This window comes from Salmo trutta, chromosome 11, assembly GCF_901001165.1.
Source record: "Salmo trutta chromosome 11, fSalTru1.1, whole genome shotgun sequence".
Taxonomy (NCBI): Eukaryota; Metazoa; Chordata; class Actinopteri; order Salmoniformes; family Salmonidae; genus Salmo; species Salmo trutta.
The window spans coordinates 15,128,874-15,144,680 of record NC_042967.1 but is presented as its reverse complement, the minus strand read 5'-3'; the positions used below and the strand labels follow the sequence as shown (position 1 = coordinate 15,144,680).

Genomic DNA, 15,807 nt, shown 5'->3' with positions numbered 1-15,807 from the left:
GTCCTCTTCACTAACCCCTGACCTCACGCCAGACATAATAACTACTAAACGATTCACCTTGTTCTAGAACCTCTCCTCACTCTTTAACTTACTTACTTAACCTATCAAGAGGAACCTACGTTGAAGTGGCTTCCAATGCCCCTCCCTTTTAGGTGAGAGAAACTCTACCCAGTCCTTCTCTTAGCATTCCCCTAACTGGTCTAACGCGGTGTGGCGAGAGCATCCCGCCACGGTGTTTACCACAGTCAGCACGTCTAGCACAGCCCCGCTGCAAATCCAATAGACTCTGACTCAATTAAATACTCCACCATATTGAATGGGAGTTTATCAATTGATTGGAGCTGTGGTAATGCGATAATCGAGGGAAACTGGATAGCGTATTAGATCTCCGACAGCATTATCACACTGGCTCCCTATTGGAAGTGGCTTAATCAGGCCCCCCTTTTTAAACGTATGATCCCCATGTATCCCCTTCGCTTTAAGAAATAAAAATGGCCGCTTTTTCACACAGAGAGCAGTAGTATCTCATAACGCATAGCCACTGCCATCGAATTCACAACAAGGAAGTGTAAGCCTGGATCTGGTGCCTTGCTAAAGCTTGCTAGAGCTAAAGGGTATTGTTTGTGAGGTGTAGCAGTCTGCATTGCAAAGCCATGCCAAAAGATGTGAGGTAAAATGTGTTTTGACAGCTCAAATTCAATGCTTCTTCCCTCCAATTCCACAGTTGCCATTTCAGACTGGGAGGAATGCAGGCTCCACCACAGCAAATGGCACAATAAAATGGACAAAGAAAAGTGAGTAATAACTGGTGCCAGATATGGAGGTGGCACAGTATACACATCCCACTGTCCACAATACAACATGTTAGGGGACTTTTCAAATGAAATCAAGACTTTTAAAGTGAAATTAAACAAAAGTAAGCAACGACTAAGGAATATCAAGCAGTGCTTTTAAATGTGAGGGGGTTTCATGCAAGGCAAAAGGTCACGGTGGAGGGTGTGACAAACTAAAAACAGACGTCCTTTGCAGGACAGGACGAGGGCAAATGGATTCACAATGTATAGTAGAGCTTACCAGCAGTGCCATGGTTGATGCAGTCAAAAAGGGTCCCTTGCCTTTAATTATTTAGTTCCCTATCGGACATTCTCCTGCAAGAGGGTAAAAATAGTATACATTCATTGGAATGGAGGGGCCCTTTCTTTCTGTGTTACAAGAGGAAGCAAACAGGAGCACCGTCCACTTGAGCATTGTCAGCATCGAGGAGCGGGGAGAATCGATTGGCTGTGGTTGTCACTGCCGCGTGTGTGCCTGTGCGCGCAAGCGTGTGTGTGTGTGTGAAAGAGAGAGAGAGAGAGAGAAAATATACAGTACATCCATGTTCTGAGACTCATGAACATTCTTAGTTCTCTTCTTTTAACCTATGGTAACAGTCTGATACACTGATGGTGTTATCTTCAGGTCCAAATAGTCAGGACTCCTCGTCTCTCCTAATGTATCCCTGTGTAGATGGAGAAATGACTGTTTCCACGACCAATAAACAAACAATTGGGTCTAGACAGTCAGTAGAATACTGTCAGAAAATATTTTGTTACACCGATTATATTCAATTTGATTGGTTTGTTGATTGTTTTCAGTGGGGATGCCAACAGGCTATGGCATTAGTTAATGTGATTGGGCCGTATGCTGTTGATGCTCAGGTAGGCGGGTCCTTTGCAACATGTCTCCACCCCTAAAGCCACACCCCCACACTGCTCATAAGCTCTAGTCTGCCATGGCTCCCTGACTGATGAGGTTAAACCTTCTAGACTGCCATGGCTCCCTGACCGATGAGGTTAAAACTTCTAGTCTGCCATGGCTCCCTGACCGATGAGGTTAAAACTTCTAGTCTGCCATGGCTCCCTGACTGATGAGGTTAAACCTTCTAGACTGCCATGGCTCCCTGACCGATGAGGTTAAAACTTCTAGTCTGCCATGGCTCCCTGACCGATGAGGTTAAAACTTCTAGTCTGCCATGGCTCCCTGACTGATGAGGTTAAAACTTCTAGACTGCCATGGCTCCCTGACTGATGAGGTTAACTTCTAGTCTGCCATGGCTCCCTGACTGATGAGGTTAAAACTTCTAGACTGCCATGGCTCCCTGACTGATGAGGTTAAAACTTCTAGACTGCCATGGCTCCCTGACTGATGAGATTAAAACTTCTAGACTGCCATGGCTCCCTGACTGATGAGGTTAAACCTTCTAGACTGCCATGGCTCCCTGACTGATGAGGTTAAAACACATGCTAAGTGCCATGCAGTAAGTACCCTGAATTACTACAGTATCACTAAGTACTACTGCATCAGCCATATGTCATTACTGTGATATCAGCATTTATACTAGATCACAACATCAAAACCACGACTGAATAACTAACACACAACCCATCTACATTGTACATGTACATGTCCCTTCTGGTCGTTATACTGTCATTCACAAAGACCACATACTGAGGGAAAAAAGACGTGTTGAGTAATCAAACAATTAGTGATTACTGTTTAAAATAAATAAATAAATTGTTCATCTGCATCTTTTGAACAGTTCAAGCCTGTGGAATGTGGCGTGAATAATGGCTGCTTGAATAGACATGCGGAGGAATTCACCTGCACCGGTGATAGACGCATCTCCTCCCTATCTCTAAAGATATTCACTGGAAGTGTATCAGTCTGCAGTTATATTCTTGGGGGTAGATCTTCCTCATTTAGAGGCCATATACAGATTCCTTCATTTATCAGATTTACCCTCTGCCCCATCTCCCTGTCTCCATCACTCTGCCACCACTATTTCACTCCCCTTCTTCCCCATTCCTCTACCCCCCAAACCAAACTTCTCCGTTCCCTCTCTCCCTTCTCCACCTCTCCCTCCCTGATGACCAGTAATGTGGCAGGAAAACCAAATTGACAGTCTCATCTTCGACCAAAGACGGGGGAGGCCTCTTGAGAGGCCATTTTGTTTGTGCAGAGTAGGAGGAGAGAGAGAGAGGCTAGCTAGCTAACGCGCCTGTCCCAGCCAACGTTAATCATCTTTAGGCTCCCGTCTCTCCTCCAATGGCCCTGTCCTTCTCTCTATACCGGGTGTGTGTGTGTGTGAGTGTGTGTGCACTGTCTAAATGAGTCGTAATGAGCAAAGTGAAGTCATATTAAACTGACACTGATGGGTTCTTTGCCTCTGCTGTCATGTGGGGTTGCTATGTGATGAGGTTTGGAGTGGAGAGGTGGGAGGATGATCGAGGGGTTGGGTAACACATTCATCATTATCTGTCTTTATTCTCTACTAGCTATACTAGCTGGAGAAACTTGATAAAAAAGTTCATAAAAGGAATATTCCTCTCAGGGAATATTCCTACACAGACACACCATAGAGGTTTCGATAGAAGGCTAAGTTACAGATCACATCAACAAAGCCCTGTCATTATATTAGCCTACAATTACTTACAGAATGTGAAATATTTGCGACGCTTATTGTTCCAAACGAAAGCCTTCTGAAAGTGATTCTCTGATTATCTTTTTGTCTTTATCCACAAAACCCAAATGTATCAAAGATAAATTAACATAAAAGTCCTATTTCACAGTGTAATGTCATTAACATACTGTTCATCAGTAGATATTTTGTATTTTGAACCCGGGATCTGTGGCTAAATTAAATAACACATTCTCTCTATAAATGATCAGGCCTTTGTTTAAGCATGGCAAATCAAGAGACTGCAGCTTCACTGAAGTTCTACCAGAGATTGGGCCCACATGGCTTGAAGGGAGCAGGGGAGGAGGAGAGAGAGGAGGAGGAGGAGAGAGAGGAGGAGGAGGGGGAGGAGGAGGAGAGAGAGGGGCAGGAGGATGAGAGAGAGGGGCAGGAGGATGAGAGAGAGAGGGACAGGAGGATGAGAGAGAGAGTGGCTCTCAAACGTAATTAACCTTCACTCTGCATCCCTCCATGCGTGTGGGGACGAGGGGCCGCCGCACACTAGTGCATCATGGGAAATAAGTGCGGGAAAGCACCTGGTGACAGTTCTCCGATGGAGGGATGAAAATGAATAAAACAAGGAAGAGTCTTAATATAAACATGTGGAAAAAGAGGGAGAGAGGCCCTGTCGTTGATTTAAGAAAATATGATTAACGAGGATAATAAGGCCGATTACTGGTCGGTACGCCTTTCAGACGTTAATCATACTACCACTGCTGTGTGTGTGTGTGTGTGCCGCCCTCCACAATAAATATGCAATCATTTACCGCTGAGCGCCTGGTGGCCAGGGGGCTGGAGGGAAACACTGTACTGTTACTGTATTGATGTACAACTAGCAGCTAGATGTTAGAGGACCCTCTGTACTCTATTAGCTGTGTGTGTGTGTGTGTGTGTGTGTGTGTGTGTGTGTGTGTGTGTGTGTGTGTGTGTGTAAAACAGCAGTGTGCTATGTTGTTTACCCTGTTAGTTAACCACGCCATTGATCTGTATCTTTACATCTACGTCACCCCCTCTCTATTCAAACGCTTGTGACACTATTGTCATTTCCCATTGTCTTTTTGTTGTTTCCCTCAAATATTAATATGACACCGTAGATCAAATGTTCTTATAATCCTCCCCTCTAATTGACTCTGACATCGGGGCTTTTGAAGGTAGCGTTTGTTTGATGCGCCTACCTACGTTCCTCTGGGGTGTCACTCCACTGTAGAGAAATAATTGACTAATGGGATATGCTGAGGTACCTGGACAACCTCCTGTTGTTGGTATAGACGTCAACATCTCGCTGTGAGGAGAGAGAGGAGAGGTGGTGGGGGAGAGGAGGAAGCTGGTTATTAGCACTGCATATTACAGACCTGGATTTTGCATACATTATCTGGTTGGAAACAAATGTCTGGGTGTCCCAACAGATTTAGGCTCAGATACTGTGTTTCTGTTGTTAGAGAAATTGTACATTCTAAAGCTCAAATACAAGGGATGAAGAGAAGGCATACGGTTTGGTTTACTGAGATCAAATATCATTATTCTGTGATATAATGACTAGATTATTATAGATTACTAGATTATATTGCATTAAATGTATTTAATTAATCATACAGTTACTTATTTGAAATATTATTTGAATTTGTGCTAAAATATAATAATGATTTGTTTCATAATAATAGAAATAATATGTTATTAGCTGTGGAATTTGTAACATTTTGTAGTGAATCTTATGAATAATGTAATTTGACACGACTCAAACTTTCTGTAGCAGCAAACCAATGTCTGAGGCGTTGTGGTTTCCCAATCCTTCCTCCACAATAATATTATCAGAGGGGAAAAGACCAAATAATGTTCCCATGTTACAACTACAATTACACTGCAGCATGCATTATGTAGTTAAGGGATTACCCAGGGACACATCTGATTGGTGTACGGCCAGAGCCCTGACTATAGCTTCAATAACCCAGAATTCCTTTGGCCCCGCCATTACTCTGTTATGCTTCTCTCCTTATTCCATAGGAGCGGCAGTCTCAGTAATACATCCCATATGCTACCAGGAATTTATGCGGCGCACAAAAGATCCGTCCCGAATGGCACCCTATTTACCCTATTTGACCAGGGTTCTGATCACAAGTAGTGCACTATATAGGGAATAGGTTGCCATTTGGGACACACTCAAAGTATGGAAACAATAGTGTACTTAGGTGTAACTCACCCACATCTTGGTCTAAGACCGTCTTCTAAGATCCATATGTTCACAGCAGTGATTGTTTTCTCTTCCTGCTACACACCTATCTATTCATCAGGGCCTTATGTTAAAGCGCTTCTGGAATTTATACGCTTGTGTTTCTGGTAATCGAGTCAAACTGTCACACGCACATCACTAGGGCAAGATTCCACAGTCACTGTGACACCGTGTCTGTGAGCGTGGGTTGATGCTTCACTATAAGCCTGTGGAAGACATTTGGGTTCATCTTTGAGCCAAGATGGAAGACGAAACACAGTCTAATTTGACCTCGCTCCCTCACAGTTGCACCTCTCTATACTACAGCACCCACTGCCTCTTGGAAACCAAATCCTTTACTGTGAGTGAGTCAGAGGACCCTAACTAGTGCTGTTTTTCACTGATTCGTTTTTTCCCACCACTGTCATCCCCTCCTCGTTTAGTGCCGGAGTTAAGTGTTTTTTTAAAGGCCATTACGGGGTCGCCGCGGCAGATGCTAATACAAGTGGGGAGCGCTAATGTCGGAGAGCGCCCAATAAAAAAGATGGACGGCTAAATTATATAGTTGGGAGACAAGCTGGGGCAGTGGTTGGGAAGGATGATGGGAGAGGGAGGGCTCTGATTCATAGTTCTACCTTGACTTCCACTAAATAAGGAAGTAGGCCGCTGAATTAGGCCTCCTCATTGGTCAGTTTGGCCATGTGTGTCCAGCTCCTGAGCAGGTATTGGTCAGTTTACTCGCCACTCATTCAGAAATATCTGAAATGAGTCGTTGCGATGCCTCAATACCATTGGCGTTTCTGTCATGGTAATTTAGTATCTAAGCATTTGTTGAGATGTCTGTTCGCTGTGGGGAGGCTGTTATTTGGATTGTATCAAACCATGAGGTCTATTTGTTTAATATCCTATTTTATTTTAGTGCAATAAAGAGACTAAAAATACTGTGTACATTACAATAAATGAGTGACTCTCTGTAAGACTATATGCATCTGTAGGAACGCATCAGCTTTTGAGTATGTGTGAGTTTATACGTGCACAAGCATGTGTCTGTGTCTGTGTGTGTGTGGTTATGCGAGACAGCAGGCCTCTCGTGCCCCGGGCGCTCCCTGTCCTTAAAGCCTCGTCAAAGAGGGTAACGAACTAATGCATCATCCGCGGCTGCGTCAAACACAGGCATCGGCACGGCAACGCATCCTTTAATAACACTTCCTGTCATCTCCCTGCTGTCGGCACCAGCTGCGTCAGGTGAGCGGCATGATTTCACCTTCTCCTCTCCTCCGCTAACGCTATTTTACCTGTCTCTTCTCCTCCATCCCCCCCTCTCTTTTCCGCTAACACTATAACCCATCTCCTCTCTTTTTTTCCTCTCATCCACCTACTCCATCCCCTCTTCCCCTCCCTCTATCCCTTCCTCCATCCCTCCCTCCCTGAATAAGTCCCAGAGTCACCTGCTCTATTTACTTGGTGCTAATGAACAAACAGGAACAGAATGAACAGATGCCAGTGAAACAAGGAACTTAATAAAGGCCCCGGGTGGAGAGGGGAGGCGGGTGGAGGGTTGCTGTTGAGACAAAACAACTCTGGGAAAAACTAGAGGAGAAAAAAACTCCTCAGAGAAGCAAATTAGATTAGGAGGGGGAGAAACCACACTCGCTCTTTATCTAAATAAAAAGTGTCACTTGTCACCACGGCGTGCTCTAACACAACAAAATAGAGGAGCTGGTTGAGTGAGGCTTCCCCTCTTCTAGAGCTCTAGAATGTGGCATATGTCATTATACTGGGAGCAGAGGCATGCTCTGACTGTGTTTGTGCGGGGCTCTGCTAAAGCGATAAAGAGATGCATTTGTTACACTTGAAGTCATGTCTATTTTCGAGGGGCGTTGGGGAGGAGATGAATTTACATTTCCTTTCAAGGGCCCTTTTTCCACCGACACCCCACTGTGAAGAGAGACTGGACCGTTCAGTCAAATGGACATGCTTGTTTACACGGTGGTCAGGGGAATAGACCTGCCAATGTCACACACAAGGCCTTTACTTCCGTTTTTTTATGATGCTAATAACAATGCTAATGAGTCACTATCGATGCCATCATGGGGTCGTTGTTGAGAGTTTTAATTCCCTAAATTACCCTAATATCCGGATGCATTTGGTAGGCTATTTTCAAACCACTCTTAGGCCAGTCGAAGTCTAACGTCAAACATCCCTTCATACAAAAAAACTAAACAAATGTTAGCAATTCCTTGGAGAGCTAAATGCTAGTTGCTAGCCCAGGGCACTCTGATGTTGTGTAGCCTCAGCATGTGTTGTGTTCTGGCGTCAACCTGCTGCTAGCTTTAGTGGGTGGGTGTATTCTGGGAGGATGTGTGTGGATAGGGTGGATGTGCGAACAAGCCCAGGTAGGTAAAGCGTGGCTAGCCTCACCTCCCGGAACAGGGCGCTAATACATGCAGTGGCTTGACAGACCGCTGTCTACGTTAATGTATGCTACCTCACCTGTCAGTGACGAGGTGAGTGAGGGGAGGTAAACAGGGGTATATCTCAGAGTGGAAGATTGTGTGTTCTGGCGATGACACCCTACTTCTCTGAACTTTGACATGACAGTCAACAGATGCCACTGTATACCTGTTAAATTATAAATCGTATCTCTGCTAATGGTGAGTTCTACTTAACATATGGTAGGTGACGCCTTAATAATTTCACTCCATCTAAGAAAAAAGTAGACTTCACTGCAGTTGAGTAGCTCATCAAGAAAACTCATCTACTGTCCTAAACTTCCCCATTACTAATTCCACAATTACTGATGAAATATCAGATCAAATGATACATGCACCATACATCCACAACAATGTCAACGTTTCTGATTACATCATGTAATGTCAAAATGAAAGGACAAAACATATGTAATGAACCTACCTGTAATGAATGCCTGAATTGTTAGTATTTTTATATATATATATATATATATATACATACATACATACATACATACATACATACATACATACATACATACATACATACATACATACATACATACATACATACACAGTACCAGTCAAAAGTTTGGACACACCTACTAATTCAAGGGTTTTTCTTTATTTTTACTATTTTCTACATTGTAGAATAATAGTGAAGACATCAACACTATGATATAACACATGGATTCATGTAGTAACCAAAAAAGTGTTAAACAAATCTCTCTCTCTCTCTCTCTCTCTCTATATATATATATATATATATATATATATATATATATATATATACACACTACCATTCAAAAGTTTGGGGACACTTAGAAATGTCCTTGTTTTTGAAAGAAAAGCAATTAATTTTTTTGTCCACTAAAATAACATCAAATTGATCAGAAATACAGTGTAGACATTATTAATGTTGTAAATGACTATTGTAGCTGTAAATGGCAGAATTTCTTTTAATAAAAAAAATATATATCTTTTTTAATGCAATATCTACATAGGCACGTTATCAGTAAACATCACTTCTGTGTTCCAATGGCACGTTGTGTTAGCTAATCCAAGTTTATCATTTTAAAAGGCTAATTGATCATTAGAAAACCCTTTTGCAGTTATGTTAGCACAGCTGAAAACTGTTGTTTGATTAAAGAAGCAATACAACTGGCCTTCTTTAGACTAGTTGAGTATCTGGAGCATCAGCATTTGTGGGTTCGGTTACAGGCTCAAAATGGCCAGAAACAAAGACATTCTTCTGAGTAATGAAGACTATTCCATGCGAGAAATTGACACGAAACTGAAGATCTCGTACAATGCTGTGTACTACTCCCTTCACAGAACAGCGCTAACTGTCTCTAACCAGAATAGAAAGAGGAGTGGGAGGCCCCGGTGCACAACTGAGCAAGAGGACAAGTACATTAGTGTCAAGTTTGAAAAACAGACGCCTCACAAGTCCTCACCTGGCAACTTCATTAAATAGTACCCGCAAAACACCAGTCTCAACGTCAACATTGAAGAGGCGACTCCGGGATGCTGGCCTTCTAGACAGAGATGCAAAGAAAAAGCCATATCTCAGACTGGCCAATAAAAAGAAAAGACTAAGATGGGCAAAAGAACACAGACGCTGGACAGAGGAACTCTGCCTAGAAGGCCAGCATCCTGGAGTCGCCTCTTCACTGTTGACATTGAGACTGGTGTTTTGCGGGTACTATTTAATGAAGCTGCCAGTTGAGGACTTGGGAGGCATCTGTTTCTCAAACTACTCAAACTACTTGTCGTGTTTTTTGTGGACCCCAGGAGAATGGCTGCTGCCCCGCAAAAGCTAATGGGTTTCCAAGTAAACAAATGAATTAATAACACCAGTTGTATCATAATATTCATTCATACTCTACTGATATTTAAATAATTAATCAGAAAAATTGAGGCAGTCAAATTAAGAACCAAGAAAAAAGATACTGTTAGTGTGTGTGTGTGTGTTGTACGACACTCACCTGTCTCTGCTCCGTCGGGAGGGGAAGGCGGCGTTGCAGCCGGACACGGTGCACACGTGCATCTCTTTGAGGTGCACGTTCTTGTAGTGCAGTTTGACGCTGTAGGAACTCTTGAAGCTCTTCTTGCACACGTAGCAGATCTTGGGGTCGTTGGAGTTGGGGCTGGTGCACAGTTCTCCCTCGGGGGAGTGCGAGGAGGGGAACTTGGGCGGGCTGGCGCCGTAGCTCATGGAGGAGATGAAGCTCTCGTGCAGGGCGGCCATGCTGGCGGCGGCGGCTGCGGCGGCCGCCATGCCCCCATTGTAGAGGCCGTACTGGCTCATGCAGAACATGTCGTAGGTGGGGTCGTTGAGCTCCTCCTTAATCTTGATGGTGGGCTGGTGGGGCGAGGGTGAGGAGTTGCTCTTGGGGTCTTCCATCTCCTTCCTCAGCTGCGCCTCCTCATCTCTGGCCTCCTGGTCCTCCTGGTCCTTGTCCAGGTTGTTGCCTCCTCCCACTCTGGAGCTCATGGAGGAGTTGAGCCTCAGCCTCTGGTGCTGCTCCTCCACCTCCATCATCTCCTCGCGGTAGAACATCTTGGAGTCCGAAGTCTCCGAATCGTTCTCAAAGTCTCTCTCGTGGTCCTGGTCCTCGGAGGTGAAGCTGTCCATGCAGCGGAGCTCACCGCCTGGGCCTCCTCTCTCGCCCCTCCCGCCCTCTCCTCCGGGTCCCTCTCCCCGGCAGTCATCCTGGTCGTGCCTCATCAGGTGTCCCCTCATCAGGCCTGGGCTCATCTCATCCTGGGAGGGGGACTGGTGCCCGCTGCCGCCGCTGTGGTGGCTGTTGTTGTTCCCTCCGTTGCTGTTGTTGTTGCGGTTTCCATTGATGTTGTTGTGGTGGAGGTGGGAGGAGGGGTGGTGGTGGTGGTGATGGTGGTGGTGGTGACAGCTGTCGTCATCATCATCGTCTTTGTCCTCATCGTACTCGTCTGCCACGTCAATCACCTCCTTCTCGATCTTCACCGGCATGCTGGACTTACGGGGCTTCTTCTTGGGGGTGGGGTCCGTGTTGGTGGCAGCAGCTGGATCCTGCAGGGGGATACTGGGGGTGGGCAGCCTGTGGTGGGACATTAGCCCACCTTCAGAGGACATATTGTGGGCGTTATGGGAGGCTGCGGCCGCAGGGGCAGCCAGGAGCTGATGCTGCTGGTCCATCAGAGAGCTGCTAATGGTGGTGGAGGGCAGGATGGGGCTGGTGGGCAGTGACACTGGAGGACTGACCAGGTGCTGTGGGGACAGCAGTGTGCGGTAGAAAGGGGGCACCGGCTGGATGGGCTGCACCGACTTCAGGGAGGGGAAGACCAGTGGGATCTGCAGGGGTGACTGGAGCATGGGGTCCCGGGGCGGGGTGGCGAAGCCCAGAGGCGGCTGTCCGGGGCTGGTCAGCGTGAAGCCGCTCTTGGCGCTGGAGATGACGGGTGTGCCGGGGCCCGACCCACGGATGAGGTCCTTGTCGCGGTTGTTCCTCAGCATGGGCATGTGCAGGCGTGGGTTGGGGTTGGCGCTGTGGCGGTTGCGGCTGCGCAGCGAGCTGAACACCATGTTGCAGCCCTCGATGGTGCAGCGGTGCTTGATCTTGAGGTGCACAGCGTTGTAGTGGATCTTCAGCGTACCTTTGTCGTAGAAGGTCTTGCCGCACGAGTTGCAGCACACGCGGCCCTTGCGTGAGGTGGCTCCCATGCGACGCATGCGGTGCATCTTGGAGGAGAAGGAGGAGTGGGTGATGCTCTTGGACTGCTCGCTCTTCACAAAGTGGTGGTGGGCCTGGTGGTCATTAAGGGAGTTGGACCTAGGCCGTGGGGTCCCGGGTTGCCCCTGGCCTTGCTGCTGCTGGCCTTGCTGCTGTTGTTCCGTCTGCTGCTGGGACGGCTGGCTGGAAGGAGTTGGAGAGATGGGTGATGCCCGGTTGATGGGCTCCTGTTTGGGTTCCATGGCGTTGTTCATGCCCCCCAGAGCTACGATGCGGCTGGGGCTCTGACCGCTGCTGCGGAAAGGGCTGAGGGATACCTCAGACTCGCTGCTCTCCACCGGCTCGCCCTGGTTGGGTAGGCTGGCATCGCGGTCCCGGTCGTGGAGGCCCCGGAGGCCCGACTGCTCCAGCGCCAGGCCATTGGGGGGCAGGCCCAGCATGGGGGCCGACACAGGGTTGATGTACTGGAATGGCAGCAGGAAGGCCAGACTGTTAGGAATGTTCTCAAAGTGGTGGATGCTGGATGGGCTGCTGGTCTCCATGTGGTTGAGGAGGCCTGGGCTTCGGCCACGTCCCGTGCTGTTGCTCTCGATGAACGTCCGGATGCCTGAGTCGGTCTTGGAGGAGGGCACGGTGACCGCCTGACCCTCCTTCTCCTGGATGGCCATCAGCTCCACGATGGACTTGGTCTCTCCGAATCGAAGGAACTGCTGCAGGGTGATGATCTCCTCTTCCCGAGACATAATGGACCAGCGGTCCAGCACCTTGCCCGCAGCATCCTAGAGGCCCAATGGAAAGACGAGAGAATAGACAAAACACACAAAAGTTATTGATTGTGCATAATCACTGTGGTCGAGAGGGAGCGAGGAGGAAGGGAGTAGGGAAGGGGTGTTGTTATCGGCTCATGAAGGCCCCTGAAGCGACGAGTAAAGATTGATAATAGAGCTCTGATAATAACCCTCCTCTTCCCTGTCCATCTTTCTCTCCCTCCTTTCTCTCCTTCCTTCTTTACATTTCATCAGCTATGCATACACAGTCATTAGGCACACAGCGAGAGGAACAGGCAGAGTTTAATAAAGTCTAAAAGCAAGCAAATGTAGACCGCTGGGGCTGGTGGGGCTGGTGGGCTATTAGTGGGTACCTGTGAATTCTAACCATTTCTGGGGACGTTGATCTATTCGCTGTGAGACTGTTTAACAAAAACAGCCCGTGAAAGATGTGAACTCTCGCTGAGAGTCCCTCAGAACAGCGCACGGCACGCAGCTCCGCTATGTTTACTGCCGCGATGACAGCCGGGGAGAGAAAAGGCTGCTAAAAGAAAGAATGGATTAATTAGCGCGAGCCACTAATCGTACCTTGCTACTTGGCAGCCGCTTTTCATAGTTTACTCTTTTATCTCTGAGGGAATCTAATGAACAAAGTCAAATGGAGTTAGGAATATCAGTCTATGGGGGTTAAGTCAACTTGGACATTAAAATAAGAACACCCATGTTCATTTAAGTGCGTCTTTGGAGGTGACGCCGATCTGGCATCACGTTCATTAAGAACAGACCTGGGGTCAGTCTTTACTGTGCTTTATGTTAATGAGGTTTACGGGATGCATATCTCCCATCAGATTCAATACTAATGAAGCAGGCATACTTTATCAGTGCGACCGTGTCAAGAGGAAAACGCATGTGCTTGCATTTACACTGCCTATAGAGAGAAGGCGGGAGGGAGCGTGAAATGTAATGAGGTAAATGTTGACAGGACATATTTTACATGGGCCTTGGTGTTTCCCAACCCTGTGCTTGTGGAGCCCTGTGGAAGCCTGGGAAACAGAATGATTCCGATGGGAGAGCTCTAAGCATTATTCCAAGAGGAGAACTTTCCTTGGCGGCCGTCTCTTTTGGAGATGGTGCTATTAACCACAGAAAAATAAAACGCCTCGAGTTTTGAACAAACATGCGCGTCAATTGCCAAACGTCGAGACATGGCAATGGATTCTGGGAAAGGAATCTTGGCAAGACCTGAACCTGAACTGAAGGGGTTTGCGGTCGGTCTCAGAGCTTTGATACACAGAATACTGACCTAGTTCTGTTGTCTCCCACGCTGAACCCACTGGTTCTCTGACTGTGTACTGGGAGGGTGGAACCCAGCAAATCACTAACAGAGATTGACACATTCTGTCAACTAAACAACTTATTTGAATGACAGACTTTAACAGGTGTTAGTATGAGATTCAACATTAGTGCTAATAAATTATCTAGACATTTTATTCAAACTTAAGTCCCACATTGCTTGTTCACACGGGGGAAAAATGGGGCTGTGTGCACTACAGAGCTGCTACTTTGTGAACGGTATATGTATGTATGTATGTATGTATGTATGTATGTATGTATGTATGTATGTATGTATGTATGTATGTATGTATGTATGTGTGTGTGTGTGTGTGTGTGTGTGTGTGTGTGTGTGTGTGTGTGTGTGTGTGTGTGTGTGTGTGTGTGTGTGTGTGTGTGTGTGTGTGTGTGTGTGTGTTTATTATATGAGTGGTGGAGATAAACACTACAGTTTACTCTGCATGGTCCTGTGGGACCTCTGCAGCCCAGTCAAGTGTGACTTCAAGGGAACGACGTAGTGCAAACACAACAATTAGAAGCAACGCTAGGGTACTGTTCCCCGTTCACACCCCGCTCCTTCTCTCCTGCCTGGCAGAATCAGAGATACAACACTGGAGTCTAAAAGGGTGTAAAAATACAACATCACAAAGCACAAAGGGCCTTAAAGGGAAAAACACGAGATAAATGTTTAACAAGACAGAGGGAGAGAGAGAATGGAAAAGGAAGTGTGTGTGTGTGTGTCTGCATGCGAGTGTGAGTGAGGGGGGGTAGATAGAGAGTGGTTGCACATCATGCCCTTAGACATAGAAGCCAAATTAATCCTTGGGAGACGGAACATCAATAGTAACTGGGGTTATTTGTTGTTAAATATACATTAAAAAAACATTTTACACTTTCATTCTGTGTGTGTGTGTGTGTGTGTGTGTGTGTGTGTGTGTGTGTGTGTGTGTGTGTGTGTGTGTGTGTGTGTGTGTGTGTGTGTGTGTGTGTGTGTGTGTGTGTGTGTGAGTGAGGGGGGGTAGATAGAGAGTGGTTGCACATCATGCCCTTAGACATAGAAGCCAAATTAATCCTTGGGAGACGGAACATCAATAGTAACTGGGGTTATTTGTTGTTAAATATACATTAAAAAAAACATTTTACACTTTCATTCTGTGTGTGTGAGTTTTTCGCCTGGAGGTATATGACTTTAAATTGTAGCCTGGGCACTATTATTTCATAGCTGCACGGCCATTGGGGCATTTTTTAAAATGTATTTGACCTTTATTTAACTAGGCAAGTCAGTTAAGAACAATTTCATATTTACAATGACGGCCTACCGAGGAACACTGGGTTAACTGCCTTGTTCAGGGGCAGAACAACAGATTTGTACCTCGTCAGCTCAGGGACTCGATCTTGCAACCTTTCAGTTACTAGTCCAATGCTTTAACCACTAGGCTACGCTGCCGCCCCATGTGGATGGATGCCCCACGGGGCATGTGGATTTCCATTGGATTTCATTAAAAAAGTTAAATTAGAAAGTGTATAATTAGGCAGAAAGATAAGAAATGGAGAGAATTTCTCAGAAATAGTCACTCTGAAATGTACAACGGAAGTCATAGAATAAGAGTCACATACGTTAATACACTGACAAGTACAAAACAGGCACGTACGCAGAAGGGACACAAACTAACCAAATGATTGGTGCAGAATGGAATAGCTATGACACATTCCAATATACGTGGTACTATTTTGGATCTGTTTACTGTTACAAAGTGACATTAATGAAATACAATACAGCAACTTTTGTCAGAGGTAGGTTAAGGATTAGAAGATGCCC

At 46.2% G+C, this 15,807-nt stretch overlaps 1 protein-coding gene across 1 annotated transcript in view; it reads right to left on the bottom strand.

The window, feature by feature from the left end:
* Window positions 1-15,807, bottom strand: part of LOC115202003 (zinc finger protein basonuclin-2-like) — a 32,668-nt gene that overhangs the window by 5,196 nt on the left and 11,665 nt on the right. The window contains exon 2 of the mRNA XM_029765862.1: window positions 10,162-12,668. Within this exon, the coding sequence (XP_029621722.1) occupies window positions 10,162-12,668 (2,507 nt within the window). The remainder of the gene's footprint in view (window positions 1-10,161; window positions 12,669-15,807) is intronic.